Genomic DNA, 19,785 nt, shown 5'->3' with positions numbered 1-19,785 from the left:
TTCTGAATTATTTCTTTCAGGTCAAAACAATTATTCAAACATTAAAAATATCACAGGTTACTGAAATGCAATTTTTAAAGCTAAATTCTAAAGAACTTTGCAAGTTACTTTTAGAACTTTAAACAAATGGACTAAATTTTGTGCTTGAGCATAACTGTCAATAGCTAAACTTATGCATAAACTAAGAGAATTTTCAGATATGAAAATTCTTATGTATTTACTCTGAAAATATTTACAAATTTCCTTACGAAATGTGTTGGCTGGAAAAGGAATAGTTGAAGAAGTCCTTGGACTTCTAGACTTGAATCCTGATACAGTCTGAATGAAACAAGTTGCTTCAATGGTATCCAAACAAAACCTGAGGTCTGCTGTGCTGAGGCTGATCTTGACATGCCTCTTGCCTCTTGGTGCTGGGAGTAGAGCACTGAAAATGCCCCAAGATCAGCCTGTTGGCAGCAGGATGTTCAGGCTCCTCCGCTAGCACACAGACCTTGGGACCTGCATGCTCACTGCAGTGCAGCAGGAATTTTAGAAAAAATGGTCCCAAGCAGCTGCATGACTTAGCTCTGAAATGTGCAACCAACATTGCCAGGGATCTCCTAGGGCCTGAAAACCCTGTGAAGGGCCACAGGATTTGAGACTTCTCCACCTTGAGGCAACAGGAATGCTGGGATCAATGCTAAGAAGGAAAACATGGGGGATCCACAGGCAGCTCTCTGGCAGCAATTCATTTTGGAGAAAAAAAAAGACCAATGTATCAAAATTACCTCCATGGTGGAGTTACATGTTAACAATTTCCAATAACACTAAGCATTGGCCAGCTCTGTCTTGGTATGGCAGACACTCTTTTGTTCTCTCAAGATCTGAGAATGTCAGACATACCAAATCAAACTTATTTTTCCCCTCTTTCACAACAGAATTACAGTATATAGAAACTTTTTTTTGATTTACAAGGAAAAACTATGCAATATGCTTATTAAAATATATACTTTCATAGCAAGTAATACACGTAGTTGCAATTTAATGTAGCAAACAGGAAAAAATGCATTTATACAAAAGAAACAATTTCCACGCTAGTTACAGGGTAACAAAAATACTATGGAGTTCTCTGCTGTGCAAAGAATGGGGCAGGTGGAGGACTGGAACCACATACCACTGACTTAGGCCCTTCCATTATCAAATCATGCAAGCTAAACAACTGGAAACCAATTCCAAACAGAAGAAAATAGCAGGAGAAAAGTACATGGCAAAGTATCAGACAACCTCCAGTGCAGTATCTATCTCTGAACTCTTTCTATAACCACACAGGCAGCAAAGCTGATGTTGGATGCAGTAAGATCCTTTAAGCTCCCTTTGGGAGGGACCTGTTCTAATCACCTTTCTCTAACATCTCTTACTGCACCTCTGCACCTATGAATGAAAAAAATGCATTGAAGAACAGGTATGAGCACAGACAAATCTTTCTCCTTTTGCTTGCTGTGTTGCTCCATTGGCTAAAACAGACAATTATGAATCTAATCTGAATAAATAATAATAAATAATATAGCCATTTGAAATAAGCTGCTAAATAGCAATTAAACATAAATAGGTAGAGCAATGATTTCAAACATCCCACTAACCACAGAATTAACCTTTATTAGGTTTCCACGCTCCCAGTCACTTTTTCTCTGGTGAAAGCGATTGATAATGAGTGATAACAAGAGTAGCAGACACCAACCAACTAGGATGGAATAGAGGATGCCCGGTCGATCAGAAGGAGGCTGGATGTTTCGGTCTTGGTCTATAGCTTGTATGGGTGGAGTGACACTGATTGGGTTCACATGTGCCTGAAATGAAAAATCAGACAGATTTGAAACAAATTAGAAAGCCAGAAGGCAGGTCTTTGTTTTAGTACAAAAACATTCCACTGAAAAGGATATTTGCTGAAATTGCAGGAGAAAAAGTACTCGTGTTTAAGAGAATACTTACAGCACAGGTCCTAGTAAAATAAAAATTAAGAAGACAGCATATATATTTTTACAGCGATCTTCTATGTTTTGATACATTTCATATTATACAGACAACTCTAAAGAAAGGCTCTAAGTCACAAATGTCCAAGCAAATGCTTAACTACAGTGCTATAGACAATCCCTTGAATCAGATATTTCAGACATCATCACAGCAGTGAAATGCAGCAAATGCTTTAAAAAAGGAAACGAAAATCCAATCTAAGAATATTTACCAGAATATAAATTCAAGTCAAAGTACAGACAATACAAGGACAGGCATATCTGAAAAGTTTGGATGGACATCGCAGGAACTCACATTACAATAATCTCCAATGTTAGGGGTAAGTGGAGTGGTCTCACATGCTGAACATGGAAACAGAAAGGAAGAAAACCAGACTTTCCTATCCTTATTCACAGGTTTTCATCTTGTTTGCTATTTGTATTCCCACCTTTTGATCCACCAAATTCAGCACTTTCCTGCCTAATGGCAGAAGCATGCCTTTGTTGTTGCTTTGAAAATTTTATGAAGTTTTCCTATGTCAGTACACTTGCCAGTGTTAACACCAGTGTTCATATTCCCAATTTGAAAAGAACAGTCCCAGTAACCTTGGCTGTTTAGTCAACAAGAACCAGACAAGCCCACGCTTGGTCAAGCTTTGGCAGACTTTAGAAATCCCACTATAAAGATCTACAAGATCTTATATATACAATATACAAGATAAGAAATGTGCAAGAGCTTTAGCAATGCCTGTCAGTAAACCTATAGGGAAAAGAGATGAGCCAGGAGAAGGAAAACAAGGCAGGATGGATGCAAGGGAACTTAGGAGAGGGTTAGCACCTCCCATTTGTGATTTTGGATGTGGAGCAACCAAAACACAAGCTGCTCTACCCAGGGACTGCCTATCCAAAAGTCATTTCCCTCAGGTTACTGAGGTCCCTCCCCACATTCATTCCCCAGGTTCTGTCATCCTGCATCAGTGCACAGCTCTCACCTCTGGGCACAAGGCATCTGCCTACCGGCACAGAGCTGAGGCCCCCTTGCTTCTGCTTCTCCACATATGTCAGGCATGTCCAACCTGCGTCCTGCATGCGGCCCAGCCCTGCTCACATGCAGTCCACTCCCTGCCCCAAGCCATCATGGCTGTGACTTTTAACCACTGAGTGGCCCAGGGGGGGCCCTAGGCACCCACCCATTGCTCAGCAACAACCAAACACTAGTGTGCTATTAATGCTGTCTGGGGTGAAACCATGGCACAAAGAGGGCACAGTGCAGTGCCAACTCAAGTTATGGCAAATTTGCATAACTACGCATTTTGATACACTGGCTAAACACACTCCACATAACAGTGAAAAATAGGCAGCCATGCTTTCCCAGTGGGGGACATCACTTGTCACTGATCTCCATTCAGACATGGAACAATTGATCACCACACTCTGGACTCAATCCTGAAGCCAGTTCTTCGTCCATCGAACAGCCCACCCATCAAATCCATATCTTTCCAATTTAGAGAGAAGGATGTTGTGGGATACCGTGTCAAAGGCCTTACTGAAGTCCAGACAGACAACATGGCTCTTATCTTGTCCACTGATGCAGTGACGCCATCATAGAAGGCCTACTAGTCAAGTAGAATTTGTTCTTGGCGAAGCCATGCTGGTTCTCCCACACACATCACCTCCATCTCTTCCATGGGCCTTAGCATAGCTTCCAGGATGATCTGCTCCATGATCTTTCCTTGCACAGAGATGAGACTGACCTGACTGACCTGTTCAGGTCATCCTGACTGAACTGAAAAAGGTCAGTTGGGTATGATTTTGACTTTTTTCCAGTCACCGGGGACTTCACCTGAGTGCCACGACTTCTCAAATATCATTGAGAGTGGCTTGGCAACTACATCAGCTAACTCCCTCAGGACTCTGAGATGCATCTCATTGGGACCCATAGACTTGTGGATGTTCAGGTTCCTCAGGTGGTCACAAATCTGATCTTCACTTACAGAGGGAGGGATGTTGCTTCCGCAATCCCCTCCTACCAAACAAAACATTTTGAGGTCTGTGTGGCAAGTAGTTATCAGAGAAAACTGAGGTAAAAAAGTTGTTAAGGAGGCTTAGACAGGTACACCCTTTGCTGGGTAAAGAACTGGCTGGAGGGCTGTGCCCAAAGAGTGGTGGTGAATGGAGTCAAAATCCAGCTGGTGACCAGTCACAAGAGGTGTTCCCCAGGGGTCAGTATCGGAACTTCTCCTGTTTAATATCATTATTGATGACCTGAATGAGGGGATTCAGAGCACCTTCGGTAAGTTTGCAGACGACCCCAAGTTGGGAGGAAGTGTTGATCTGCCTGAGGGCAGGAATACCCTTCAGAGGGATTTGGACAGGCTGGATTGCTGGGCTGAGGTCAATAGGATGAAGTTCAGCAAGACCAAGTGCTGGGTCCTGCACTGTGGTCGCAACAACCTCAGGCAATGCTACGCACTTGGGGCAGAGTGGCTGGAAGACTGTGCAGAGGAAACAGACCTGGGGGTGTTGTTCAACACTCAGCTGAACATGAGCCAGCAGTGTGCCCAGGAGGCCAAGAAGGCCAATGGCATCCTGGCTTTTATCCGAAATACTGTAGCCAGCAGGAGCAGGGAGACAATTGTCCTCTTGTACTAAGCTCTAGTGAGGCTGCATCTTGAGGGCTGTGTTCAGTTTTAGGCCCCTCACTATAAGGAAGACATTGAGGCCTTGGAGCATGTCCAGAGAAGGGCATCCTAGAGGTCTTTTCCAACCCAAGCCATTCTAGGAATCCATGATAATGAAGCTGGTGAGGGGTGTGGAACACAAGTCTTATGAGGAGTGGCTGAGGGAATTGAGATACATTAACTATTTTATGAGGGATGCTCCAAAAGTAATGCCTCCTATTTTACTATGCTGGCCCATGATGTCATAGATGATGTTGGTGGAAAGAGGTTGAACCTTCCTGCCAATATCCCATTACATTTCATTGCCGTGTGACAGACAGCAGCAAAGAGACAGTCTGACAGAATGGTATCTCACATGAAAGTACAGATGAAGCAAAGGCATTGTCACTGAATTCCTTCATGTAGAAAAAATGGCACCCATTAACATTCATCGACGCTTGCTGAACATTCATGGAGACCAAACAGCGAGTGTGAGCACAGTGAGGTGGTGAGTAGTGCATTTCAACAGTGGTGACAGCGACAGTGGGTCACTGCAGCATGCAGGCTCTAGTTCATTGCTGGGGAAAATGCACAGTTAATAGTGGTGACTATGTTGAAAAACAGTGTTCTGTAGCTGAGAATTTGCTCTATCCAACAGAATTACTGTGCTTATAGTATCTGTTGCAGTTTCCATGAAAATAAATGGGAGGCATTACTTTTGAGATGACCTACATACATGTGACCCAAAACAATTCCTCTTCACTTGGGGCAATCCCAGGTATTTATACAGACTGGGGGAACAACTCCTTGAGAGCAGCCCTGCGGAGAGGGACTTGAGGGTCCTGGTGGACGAGAAGCTGGACATGAGCCAGCAGTGTGCGCTGGCAGCCCGGAAGGACAACTATGTTCTGGGCTGCATTAAAAAAGGAGTGGCCAACAGGGAGAGGGAGGTGGTGGTCCCCCTCTACTTGGCTCTTGTGAGGCCCCATCTGGAGTACTGCGTCCAGGCCTGGGGGCCCCAGCACAAGAGACATGGAGCTCTCGGAACGAGTTCAGAGGAGGGCAACTAAGATGATCAGAGGGCTGGAGCACCTCTTCTGTGAAGAAAGGTTGAGGGAACTGGGCTTGTTTAGTTTGGAGAAGAGAAGGCTCCAGGAAGACCTCATTGTGGCCTGCCAGTACTTGAAGTGAGCGTATAAACAGGAGGGGGAACGATTGTTCACGAGGGTGGATAGCTATAGGACAAGGGGGAATGGTCTTAAACTGAGACAGGGGAGATGTAGGTTAGATATTAGGAGGAAGTTTTTCACACAGAGGGTGGTGACACACTGGAACAGGTTGCCCAAGGAGGTTGTGGATGCCCCACCCCTGGAGGCATTCAAGGCCAGGCTGGACGTGACTCTGGGCAGCCTGGTCTAGTGGTTGGCAACCCTGCACTCAGCAGGGGGGTTGAAACTCTCTGATCTTTGAGGTCCTTTTCAACCCAGGCCATTCTATGATTCTATGATTCACTCAGTGAGTCCCAGGAAAGCTAAAAGATTGAACACCCATGACTTACGGCTTTTTCCGCAGTTCCCAACTAGCAAAAAGAGGTCTTTTGTTTCCACTTTTGACTCCTTAAAAAATTAAACTCTTAAAAGCGTAATGAGAAAGACTGGCTCAAAATAGGCAGAAAAAAAGAGAGAAGATGATCTATTTGACATATATTTGAATTTTTAAAATGGTTTAGGACTGCACAGAAGTTACATGCTGAGAGACAAGATTATGCAGAATTGTTCAAGACAAAAAAAAAAGAAGTTAATTTTATAAGTACAAATCAGCTGAAGCACTCACAGACAAATCTAGATTATGGTTAGAAACATACCTGCAACAAAAGCAATTTCATTTGCTAAGACTAGTTCTGTTTTAAAGCCACAATTACAATGTTGCAGGTCATGCAGAAGTGTTTGGCTGGAGAAGCAGTGGGCTATCTAACCTTGCCAATAACAAGCTGTCAGCTGCACCTGACTGCTGACACCAGGCTGAAGCAATGCTTAGAGGATATGCAACTCAGAGAGCAAGGACACGGGCTTTGCTTTACTTTCCAATTCAAGGAGAAGCTGAAGATTAGAATTTAGAAAAACCACATTTGAAATAAACCAGATCTTACTTGAACAATGGGCAATTTATCCCATGCTGCCAACCATTACACTAACTATTCCAAACCAAAGCAATCAATAGAACAGAACCAAGTTGTATAAGGAAACAAAGAATTAAAGATTAAATCCATCACCTTTTTCTTCCATGCAACTTGTAATTTGCTTTTCTAAGTACTGAATGCACTCTGAAATGGGACACTCATAGACTAGAAGATACTATGCAACAAGATCAATCACAATCAGTTCAAACGTTTAGGGATAATTTGAAGGGGTTTTGAATTAAACAGATTGATGTGCCTTGAAGCAAAGCTAAAAGTAGTTTCATATTATTTTAATAATCAGTGGATAATGCAAGTATCTTTTTCACTAACACTTAAATTAGAACTATGAAAATATAACTGCACCGATGATGCCATCATTAAGTATGTTAATGAATTTGTAAAAGTACTTTAAAGATCTTTCCAGAAATTGTACATAAACTTGATGATAATTACTTGAAAAATTTGTAGTCAAAATATGCTTTGCTCAATAGACCATACTTACTACCTACAGTATTTCTTGCTTGTGTGAGCACTTGAAAATTGAAAAGGCTTCAACAGGTGCTTGCAGCATCTCCCAGGTCCCATTTGTGTTGCCATTAGGCATAAAAGCTACTGGGGCCCAGGGAGCCCAGCTAGGGCCCAGCCCTGATCCCCGTAGTGTCACAGACATAGAAAAACTCCAGCATTGTTCAGCCCTCAGAGGGAAAGGGCGAGTTACAGGAGGCAGCTCCAGACTTTGGCAGAGCCTGATTGCATCTCTGCGGAGTGAGCACAACCCAGTGCAAATTTGACAGAGAGTAATCAGATCCCACCATCCTTCAAAAAGACACACAGAGAAAGCATCACGGTGATACTCTTCCTCAGAGGAGAGCTCCATGGTGGAAACTAATTAAAAAGAAGAGAAAACAGGCTGCTTGAAGAAGCAAAAACCTGAGGGTCTTTTCCAACCTGAGCAATTCTATGATTCTATAAGTAAGAGGCAAAAGCACTTGTGGCTTTTATTGAGACAGGTGTGAGAAAGAGCAAAGCGAGACTATGTAGCTAAGCAGCAATACAGGCAGAGTTGCTCAGAATAAACAGGCATTCCTCAAAAAGCAGTCACATTCACATGAAGAACATAAAAGGGTTCACAAGCTGGCAGAAACAGGCCACTTAAAAAATATATATTCTGTCAGTGAGTTTTACATTAAATTCTGCAATAATTTATTTATTTTTTCCCCATTAGAGATCTCTCAGCTATTGGGTTGGGTATTAATAGACTTCCAGGTGTCCGCAGCACTAGAACACACAATCAGGCAGGCCATGGAAAGAACCCAAATAACAAACTTGCAGATGACGTCACAAGTCATAAAAATAAAATAAATACTTCTGAGTACCTATAGGCTCACTCAGACACCTCCCAGAACACAGTGACTTCATGCATTGCTAACCAACAGCTTTGAAGTGACCTAGAACCCCTCAGATCAATAGCTCATTTCTACTTGTACCTAACACTGTTTTCCCAATATTTTTTGTTACTAAATAATTTCATGTTGGAATCATGAAGTACCAGACCCTAACTGCAAGACCAGACAACAGTTGAGGACTTCCAGTTAGCTACCCGTACCGTATCGCATGCGGTGCCATGCTGAATTAAGACTGACAGTTCTGTTTAAGGCAATATTTCTATCATGTGCTAAGTATCAAATGAGGAAAGGACAAGCACTGATTGGTATTTGCTACAAGTCACAAGTTCAGAGAGTTTTAAAAGCAGGTTTGGGGACAGTTCTACTTTAAATCCTGGATTTGCTCCCTTTTCCACGGTCTTGTTGAGATACAGAGCTAAACTTTATTGATTCAAGGTGAATTTCTTCCTCTAGAGAAGATAAGAGGGAAAGGGGAAAAAATGAAAATGGTATTTTCAGAGTTTGGGTTTTTCAATGTATTGCAGAGAGCATTTTTTAAAATTATTATTGCAATCAAAATTATTGTGTTCTAGTCAACTGCAACAAGTGTGGATGTTGTTGGCTTAAGCAAGTAGTTTATTAATTAACTCTCTACATGATTGACTTTACCAATCCTCAACAAGGGCAGGTGAGGACCAGACCATGACCATGACAGGAACACACATTCAACTGAGAAAAGAGTATATCTACTTTATTCAAATCTTGTAGATCATAATATTCATGAATATCTGGGGGGAGGCTAAAAAGACTTTAAAAAAAATATACCATTAATAAGTATTTGGATCAGTATCAGTTCAAATGACAGCATTGCTACAGGGACCGCTTCTGGCTCTGGAAGCCTGATAGCATAGATTATGACACTCAGTTGTCACAGATGACTAAAAGTCACCTTTTTCCATACATTTCCAAACAAGCATTGTGTGAGCTTTGTGTCAAGCGGCACGCATTGACACCCTCAATAAGCAACAGTGTTTTCAATGATGGCTAGCACCAAGTGCAGGCCAACTGCAAACATCGAGGCTGGGGACATGCTTACTTGAGAACGCCCTCTCCTTCCCCAGGCTGTGGGATGAATTCAGACAATCCTCTATATTTTTAGCCAAACAAAACAGGAACTGAATTCCGCACCAACCACGTGGCTCAAGGACCTTCAAGAGAAGTTAAAATAGGGTGCCTGGCCATTCTGCTGTTGGGACAAAACGTACAAAAGGAATTGGGCAAATTGGAACGTACAGGCTATTTCCTGTGTTTGACAATTTATAGTCTCTCCTGCTTGGGCAAAGCTAAGGAAGATTCACAAAATGCTTTGCAATGCCTGAACCGCATACATTTCCAGGTGTAGCATTCTTTTCTCATGTGTGTATCCTGTAATTCTAGGAAGCACAATATTTTATAATAGTGAGTTTCACTGACAACCTGAAATATTCCAAAATAAAACTATATATCACGTTTAGCCATCACTTTTTTCTGGGGTTTCTCTCCCTGTGTAAAGCAACAGAGACAGAGATGCCTGCGTTTTATCAGAACAGGGTCGTCAGTGTCAGCACAACTAGCTAACACAAGACAGCTCACACTGCCACTCTAAGCCCTGGCAAGCCCTATGCCACAGGCTCGCCTGTCAGGGAGCTGCAGTTGTGCTCAGTGCACTGCCAGTGAAGCCTGGGGCCTTCAGCACACGTCACATGCACAGCCAGGCTGCTGAACTAACTGAACCGGCGAGAACTCCACGCAGATGAGAATGAGAAGCTTTTTGTCAGATACAAAATATTAGTAAAGCAACTCGCACCACCCTGTGCTGAAACCCGTAACTCCTTCAAAGCGACCCCTACAGCATTAAACCAACCAGGATTCAGATGAGCTGATGAATTATCAGTTACACTGGTTCTCCATGTGCTTTCCTTGAGAACATGTGAGATTGGAGAACAAGCTGTGAACCAGAAATTAGCAAAGCTATACCCATGCTGTGCAGAAGTGCACACACTTCTGCCAGCACACAGTACTAACACAGCAGGAAGAATCACAAAACCATTCCAGCATCATTTCTTGCTTCTGCTTTGGATGCTCTGCCAATACAAGGAGGGCTGTGACAGTTAACACACATAAATCCAATGGCAAGTACTCTTGTGTCATTGAAAGAAAATTCTTTATGGGGCTATTCAACCACAAGTTCGTTTATAATGAAAAAAATAAGACTGGAAAAGCATATTCAGCTGAGATACTACCAAAAAATGCCTCATTAGTCAGATTGATTATGTCACATGAAACCCTGTACTTGCAGGGTTTCAACTTTCCCCCTCTTCTTGTCTCCCTAAGGTCAGACACAGGACAAATACATCAGCAGACAATGAACAGGATTTCCTAATCCCCTCTGACACAGTACAGAACACCAAACTTTTGGACTATCAGTGGGAAATATCACGCTTATCATAAAGATTTCCCATTTTAAGAGTTACACTGCAAAAATGGCATTTAGCTGATACACTAACAAACAACCTGTAAAAATATAGTAATAATTCAGTTACTGTATCAGATGCAAAACAGCTTTCTCTGGAAAACTGTTCCCCAAGAAAGAAGAAGGCCACATGAGGAAAAGAACTCCTTTAAAACCCAAGTTTCTCAGCCCTAGAGATGTGCAGTCCATTCCCCAAGCACACTTCTTGTCTGAAATCCCAAAAACCAGAGGGCTCACTCTCTGCTCAAATAGAACTTTTTATCACACGATGTTGCAGAGTCCAACCATCTATATGGAAAGTCCACAGTTGTGATGAAAATCAAATCCAAGCAGCACTCCTGCAATTCCTGCTTTGCTGAGCAAGCAAAGGTGGTGAAAGGGCACTTTGCAATAAAACAAGTTGAATAAGTACTGTGTTAAACCAGACTGCAATGGGGAATCTAATGATTTACAGTATATAGAAACGTGAGTATTACGAAATCATCTTTAAAATTGTCCACTTCAAACATCTGTATAAGCAGCAAACAACAATAATGAAGGTTGATCTGTGGATATAGTTGTTTGAAATAAATATAAATGTTCTATTGACTTTAAAGAAGTTGATCTTCATTTCTAGAAGCCCTGGGCTAAAAGCAGTAGTGGATAAGTTTTGCTGTTGACATGCATGAGCTCACCTCTCAGGTCTTCCCTAGAGTTACAAAAAGTGCCTTATTGGCTGATGGGAAGAAGCAAGACATGAGATAGGCTATTAACAGTAAAATACTTTCTCAATTAAGCACTGCAATTGTCAAGTAGCTTTTAGCAGCTTACTTGACTGTTCACAAGATGCATGGTAGCTGTGTTCTTGGTTTGCTGTTGTGTCCAGTGTTTATGCAGATTACTAAAATGAAAAGTATAAAATTCCAATATCCAGATAGATCAAGTTGTTAAAGTATGCTGTCAAAAAAAACCACAATTCCTTTCATTTATTGGTAAAAAAAAAAAAAAAAAGCAAGCCACTCTAGAGGGGGAAAGATATTTTGAAGCAACAATAAGATAACATAATGAATCAGAACAAAGAGGAAAATAGAGACTATTTTTATCAATGATGTCTTCCAGAAACAGCAGGCCCAAAAAAGAATTGCATCAGGATCTGATCACAGTGCTTACTAAATTGCTTTTTCTGTGTCTGACACTCTTTATAAGAAATGTCTCCAACAGAGAACCTGTGCTGGAGACTAAACGAAATGCATTATGCAATGGGCCTCATGCCTCAGTGTGCACATATAATCTCCTGTGCAATTCAGGCAGAAGCGGGAATTGAATTTGGAGGTTGTGCTTGTTACAATGTGATGACTGCGGTTACAGAACAATAAACGTTTCCTTCTGACATCCCTTTTTTTTTTTTTTTTCCCATACAAACCACGAAGACTGTCTCGTTGGCCATTATTTCTGTTCAGGATTCAGAACGAGGCACAGAAGAGCTGCAGGAAAGCAAGTTATAAAATCCAAGCCAAACATACAAAGACTCATCAAAAATAGAAGATAAAGATCAGTACGACACTAACGTAATGACTTAAAAGATTTTTCTTTTTAATTCTTAAATTTATTACAGTAAGAAAGCCTATGAAACATTAACCCCATTTTTGTTTTCAGTTAAACATATTTATCTCAGATGGGGAAAAAATAGAGTTTTAATCTGTGACAACAGTTGCTACTTTCAGCTGAGTTTGCACACACTTAATCTTACTTGCTGCTATTAAGGAAAAGAAGCCGATGGCTTCTCTATGCCATTAGAAAAATCATCTATAATATAATATAGTAGAAGATGCAAAAAGAGATGTGATCAATGGTATGACTGAAAGCTTGGAATTCCCTGAGCACTTGCAGATTCTGGCTTGGCAAGTATCTTTCAGCCTGGAAAAAATGACTAGCAGTATGGAAAGGGTCTGTAAAATTGTTAGTGTGAGTAGGATCAACTGCTCACAGACTCTTCCAAGGCAGAAACTTGAAACGTCTCACCAAATTAGCTGGTGGTGGGCTGAAAATGGGCAGAACGTCCAAGTTCTTCATCCAAACAGTCATGCTGTGTGCTCCTTGCTACACACACAGCAGGGGCTAGAAGTTCTGCATGGGTCAAGTATCAGGTATGTTCATAGAATAAAAGAAAACAACAACAACAAAACTCCAGCATGAGATTTTAAGACACCAAGACACCACTTCTAATTGTGCCATAGGAGAACCCTCTGGGGAGCCAGAACTGGTGCCACTGTTTGGACCCTTCAATCTGTAGTACTGCCTGCAAAAGTGTAACAATACAGCAGCTCACTTAAAATGCAAAAATGGTGCCAACACTACAGAGCATTACTTCAAGCTTTGTGAAGAAACATTTACATTAACTTTACTAATTATTTACCCCATATTTCCAAATAAACAGGCACTTCTCTCATTCAGGCACAGGAATGCCAGCTGCAATTGCCTAACGTCTTACTTATTCAAGCTCTGTCCACCACTGTCCTTTTCTCATTTATGCTTGTTTCCTCTGTCAAAAGATAATTTTAGGCAGAGCTTTAATGCTGAGATTAAGTACACATTTGTCTGCCACCATAACCATGACCACTTTTGCTTCTTTAATGGTAACATTAACAGTGGCATTACTCCCTCTTTTAGAGGGAAGGTTATAAAAAAATTAGTTTCCCAAACATATTCCCAATATTTTTTCAATAAATTTCGATATGATTCAATAAACAAATTTTAATAAATTTGTATAGTTGCATAGATTGTGGGTGCACACATATGCAACTTGCTATACCCACGTACTTGATTTTTGGAAGAAAACATCTGTTTTACTAAGAGAAGCAATTCTGCTGCTCCATGAACAGATACGTCTGTATTACGTTTCTATTATTCTGAATGAGGTAAAGTTCATCACCACATCTTTTTCAAATATAGCTAAATTCTACTCTTATATTTGAATGTTCTTCTAAAATCCCAGTACTATTCCAGAAGGAAAAGCAGGTACTTTACAAAGCAAACTTCTGCAGTTGACACGTTATTGACACTTTGCCATCCAAGGGGACCTTGACAAACTTCAAAGATGGGCCTGCGTGAACCTAATAACGTTCACCATAGCAAAGTGCACTTGGGTCAGAGTAATCCCAGATATGTGTACAGACTGGGAGAACTCCTTGACAGTAGCCCTGTGGAGAAGGACCTGTCAGTCCTGGTGGTTGAAAAACTGAACATGAGCCAGCAGTGTGCTCTTGCAGCTTGGAAGGCCAATGGTATCCTGGGCTCCATCAGAAGAGGGGTGGCCAGCAGGGACAGGGAGGTGATTGTTCCTCTCTACTCTGCCCTAGTGAGGCCCCATCTGGAGCACTGCATCCAGGTCTAGGGCCTCCCATACAGGAAAGATGTGGAGCTACTGGAGAGGGTCCAGAGAAGGGCCACGAAGACAACCATGTGGACATGTTCATGTCCACACCCTCAAGTGTGTATGGTGCAACTGCTGATGAGGAGGTGACAGCAAGCCCTGCTCCCCATTTCCCAGAACAGCCACTGGACTTGGTGGTGATGACAAGTCACCTGAGGTGGACATGTACACCCCAGAGAGAAGAGCCTCTATTCATTTATCTCCAGTTATCTAAGGGTCTGTACTTGCCCCTATCTGCAGAACCTTAATTGCTGCACTAATATTTGATCATTTGAATAACCTGCCCCCTCTATATTGTTAGAACAAAATGACAAGAGCAGTATTTTCCCCAACCCAACCCTTAATGAACAGCTAGTTTACAGTTTAATAGGGTGGGCTAGCTACAGAAATTATAATTATCTCTATGAGAAGCGGTGTTATGACATCGATGAGATTTTTTCTGAAGTGAAGTTCACTGATAAGGCACCACTGTAAAAGGATTTTGACTAAATGTCAACATTTAAAACCTTTAAATGTTTCTAAATGACATTTAAGGATCAAGTAAATTAATACACACAGTTCCTCTTTGACAATAGCTGCTCTTCATGCCGTAACAAACACTGTTTTATAAAACAGAAAACAGAAGAGCATATCGCCAAAGTTGCTTTTTTTTATCATGGCAAACATCCAAGACAGCAATTAATTCACACTAGTAGCTGATTGTACATTCAAGACAGAGGCCTGAGCTCAGAATGAGACACAGACGATGCTTTCTGAGGCACTCTTTCCTCTCTTGAAGCGAAGGTTTACAGGAGAGAAAGGCACAATTACTTCATATCTGAAATCCCATCATGGCTTTACAAAGAGCAAGACAGTCCCAAACACCAGGTAGAGGGATTTATTGAAGAAGCAAGGAATCACACTTTCCTTGTGTAATTATTTTTTGTAAGCTCCATAGCCTACTACATCACACTGAAGTCTAATTTATTTCAAAAAATGTTGATTTTTTTTTCCCCCACTTCATAATGAAAACTCAAGAGTGAATAAAGAATATGATAGGATAAAATAGCAAGATATTTTAATTAAGACTAGAGTGTTTGGTAATTTTGGTAATTAATTCCGCAGATTAGTGGCTTTAGTTCTGCCACATAAAGAGAAGTGGGTTTATACCAGTAAACCTGTGCTATGGTGCACATCAAACCCACTCAAGAGCTCTGGAGATCTCTCTTCAACACTTACATATTTAGCTTACTTGGCTGATCTGCCAGTCCAAAGCTTGAATCAAAGCAGATTATTTTCATTTCTAAAAGGAAATGACTTCTAATTACAGCTCCACAGTTACTTTTCCAAGCAAAAAATCAAAGCTCTTTTTCTTTATAGCTTCTGACAAAGCTATAAGAATTCAATATGCTCAATTAGCATTCCCATTTAGTTTCTAAAGAAAATTATAAACAAAAGAATTCTTCTGAATATGGAGATGGTTCCATTAAAGTTAAGCATATTATCAAATTGGTCATTTTTACCATTTTATTCTCCTTTACTTTCAATTATTAAAATACTATTCAATTTTTGAAGAAAACTCTTTAAAAATTCACTTTATACCTTGATAAATACCTACAATATTAGCCTGTCTTCACCATCAGCCAAATACACAGTCTAGACTAGATCTCTAGGGATCCACTAGAGTTCTTGCTCTTCCTAGCCCATAACCACTGTGTATCACAGGGTGCTAGATAACCCTGGAAACAAACATGTTTATCTTGCCTCAAGTACATGTTCAAAGACCACCTGCAATTATATATTTATTTTTCTTCCTATTTTATTTTTGACTACATATTGTCCAAAACTATTTGGTTTTCAGCCAAACTTGGTCCTTTTTTCCCTTGAAATCTCTGCTTATGCACTGAAGAAAGATTAGTATTACTGAAAAGCCAAAGCATATAAAGCATATTTAACCAATTCTTTGTGCACGTTATGAAAAACCATGTCCACGTGTGCTCCTGCTCTATCTTTCAATGAAAATCACTACCCATATCACCCTCCCAGCCATCTCGCTCCTCATTTTCCTCCATGTACCAAACATGAGAGGGAATCTCCACCATAACAATTCCACATTTAAATCACATTTCCTGTACTACTGTTTAAAGTTTAAAGGAGGAAAGTTTACTTGTCCTCTATCTAAAGTGCACCTGTATTTAAAATCACTAGTTAATCTTCAGTACTGGACAGTGATTCAAGCAGGTGAAATGCTTGCCTACCTAGGAGAGATTACTGAGAACACTTCTCTGCTTTGTGTAATCCCACATTAAAGTTACTGTCAATTTTACTGATAATTCTTTTTAATTAGTCACACTGTTTTGGTATAGTCCCAAATACATAAAAATTAATTGTCTGTGACTTCACATCCTTATTATTTTAACCTTCTCATGCTTCACTAGTTTTCAGTTAAAAAAAAAGTCTCTACTTATCAAGAGACTGCATATGGAAGTTAGGCAATCAATCGTTACAGAAGACTTAAAACTCCTTTTGTGACTACTTATCACGCGCTAGCAGATAATCAATAGCTTACCAAAGCCATTCATTTTGACTTGGCTGAAAGAGCCATTTTCATAGTTAATTCAACTCATTTGTATCAAGTTATTTGAAAAAAATATTAAGATAGGAAATTTACTGTGAATTCTACTGTGTATTTAACATCGTCCATTGCCTTGAACTTATTATCAAATAACCTCTGATATTGTTGTAATTATAGTGAAAAGAGCGAAAAAAATGCAAACGGAAAGTTTATCCTTAAATGTCAGAAGGAAAACTGCACCCGAGAGAGGATTTTTATCATCAATTTTGAATTGCTTTCCAACTTCCAAAGCAATTCAAGATTGCCTATCTGTTCATCATGCATTTCTGCTTAAATTTAATTAGAAAAATTGCTACCTGCTGCTCAGATATGCTGAAAACAACTTGGCCATAACAATTTGCCTTTCTCAATAAAAATACACTGACAAATACATACCTGTCACAGAAATCAATCTTCATTTTCTCTTTCCTAATCCGAGCCTTAGGTTTTACCTAGGTTGCTAATGAAAGATTAATACCTGGAAAATGGGTCAATTTGCTCATTTTTCAGCCAGTGGCAAAGGGCCTTAGGCACTAGAGAGATTCTTTTCTCATTTACTGAATAAGAAACAACCCAAGAACGTATAGATACAGCCCACCTTTTTATTAATGCATTTCTCTGGTTAGCTCTTGTAGCATGGCTGAAGTGACAGATGCCACTGCTGTCTACCAACTAGTTCTTGGCTTTTAAATACACAGGACCTCATTTATCTTATATCTTAACAGCTGAAAGCACATGCTACCTTTCCTCAGAAATTTTCGTCTAACACACACCAACAGCTGTCGTGCTTTACTATAGGTAAATACTCTAATATATAATATACAGACAGGGAAGTATATAAACCCTTCACGTAGGAAATAAAAATTTCCAAGTATTATTTGGTTTAATGCTCAGAAACAGGAGTACTTATGAAGAAAATGCAAAATGGTTATGGAATTACATATGCTGAGCTTTAATGGAAATGTGGGCAACATGTATATGGTGAAACCAAACATGTAACAACCTATCCTGTAACGCAAAGCCTGATTTTCTATGATCTGGAGCTCCTACATTTATTAGGGAACAGCTGCAGAAATCCTTAACTTTCACCTTCGATCATTTGTCACACTGATTATATAGGAACTCTGAAATAATGGCTGTTAGAAGTTGCTCTTCCAAACTAAACATTCATTTAAAAACTAAGCATGCTTACTTCCCATTCCTATCAAGCTCTGAAGCCACGAGATACAAAGAACATGGGCATTTGTTATTCTAAAGGCAAGAGAGATCCTCAGGCAATGGGAAGCTAGTTAAAGTCACAGATGAACACAACACATTTAATCAGAAATTTGCTGTTTTCCCATGTATTGATTACTGAGAAACGCACATCAGTATGCAAAGCTAAGATGAGTTTCTAACATTGGAAGAGATAAAGAATTAGATGGGAGGAAGAAAAAAAAAACTTCTCAGAAAGAGGAAGAGCATAACTACCAGGCTAGGCAGCAAGACATGTCTGCACAAACAGCCAACAAACTCTCCTAGAGTCCCCTGACATACTTGCAACTTCAGCTAAGTCTAAATGCCAGATATTATTGCACAGCTACTTATCCAAAATGCTAGGTAACTTCCAGGTCTGTTCAGCTTGGGGAAATAAGAAGACTGAGAGAGTATCTGATAAATATCTAAAGGGAGGTGGGAGGCAAACGGATGAGGGCAGGCCCTTCTTGGTGGTGCGTAGTGACGGCACAAGGAGTAATGGCCTAAAACTTGAATATAGGAAATTCCATACAAACATGTGGAAGAACTTCTTTATAGTAAGGGTGACAGAACACTAGAACAAGTTGCCCAGAGAAGTTGTGAAGTCTCCTTCTATGGCGATACTCAAGACCCATCTGGACACCTACCAGTGCGACCTATTGTAGGGTACCGGCTTTAGCAGAGGGTTGGACTTGATGTTCTCTTTAGGTCCCTTCCGACCCCTGCAATTCAGTGATTCTGTGATTCCTTCCTTGCAAAAAATATTAGGAGAAACACGCAGTTCTCTTACTGATGAAAGCCACAAAACCCCACTGACACTCTAGATGTTCAAATGAAGTCAATCATGGTCTCATTCTAGGATGAAGTGCAAATATCATCCTTGACCAGAGCATGGAAACTTTCCACTGTACGCTATGTGGGTTTAACTACCTCATCTGTTTAGGTGTCTAAACACACCAAGACTATTATCCTTACAATCATGTTACAGTGCTTCACACAGCAAGCAAAAAAGTTCACTGCATTTACTAATAGTCCCAAAACCTTGGGAGCATTTATTCTGCTGAGAAAGGAATAATTAGAAACCAATTAAATCTCACCTGATGCTTGTTGTAACTAAATCATAAGCATAGCACATAATCTACACACACAAAATAAGCAAAAAAGCTGGCTTGCCTCTTTCCATTTTTAAATAAAAGATTCCAAGTCTGTTTATACATATATGTGTGATAAAGAGAAAAAAGGCATATTGAGATATAACTGCTTCAGAACCTAACGACTTCCTCAGTTAGCCAAGAACACTTGCAGATTTGAATGTGGCATACCTAACCACTAACAACTGAATTGGCAAGAAAACCCAGTGATTGAACAGGATGTGTCACTATGGATTTTGACTCTTCATCCCCTCATCCAGATGCACTGCCTTTCAGTGGTCATGAACAGAAGAAAATTTAAGAAAAAAACACCCTCGTCAGTGACAAGCATTCCTGGTTTTCCACATTTTTTTTAACCTTCATACAGGACAAAAACCTTTATAGGTTTGAAAGTCTTTGTTAAACTTCATTTAACCACACACATTTAAACTCACGCTGCATTTTTACCATGTTGAATTATGAAGACTGCATGTTTTTCTCAAACCACAGGGAAGGCCATTTGCTTTTAAGTTACCATACATAAAAATGCATTCCCTGTATAGGTGTTTCCCACAGTAAAAAGTAAAAAATTAAATAAATAGAACATTCCGATGAACTTCAATCTTTGACAAACATCTGACCTTGTAACTAAAACAGGGCCAAGTGATTTCTGAAAGTTTTAGACACTTC

The 19,785-nt window shown here is 40.3% G+C and overlaps 1 protein-coding gene across 24 annotated transcripts in view; it reads right to left on the bottom strand.

The window, feature by feature from the left end:
- The window catches only part of PCDH15 (protocadherin related 15), a 736,955-nt gene that overhangs the window by 208,587 nt on the left and 508,583 nt on the right, over positions 1–19,785 (bottom strand). For all 24 annotated transcript variants that reach the window (XM_021381881.1, XM_021381890.1, XM_021381879.1 and 21 more), the window contains one exon: positions 1,718–1,826. In XM_021381881.1, coding sequence (XP_021237556.1) covers positions 1,718–1,826 — 109 coding nt within the window. The remainder of the gene's footprint in view (positions 1–1,717; positions 1,827–19,785) is intronic.

This window comes from Numida meleagris, unplaced genomic scaffold (assembly GCF_002078875.1).
Source record: "Numida meleagris isolate 19003 breed g44 Domestic line unplaced genomic scaffold, NumMel1.0 unplaced_Scaffold119, whole genome shotgun sequence".
Taxonomy (NCBI): Eukaryota; Metazoa; Chordata; class Aves; order Galliformes; family Numididae; genus Numida; species Numida meleagris.
The sequence above is the reverse complement of the archived record's forward strand: the minus strand, read 5'-3'. Positions and strand labels throughout refer to the sequence as shown.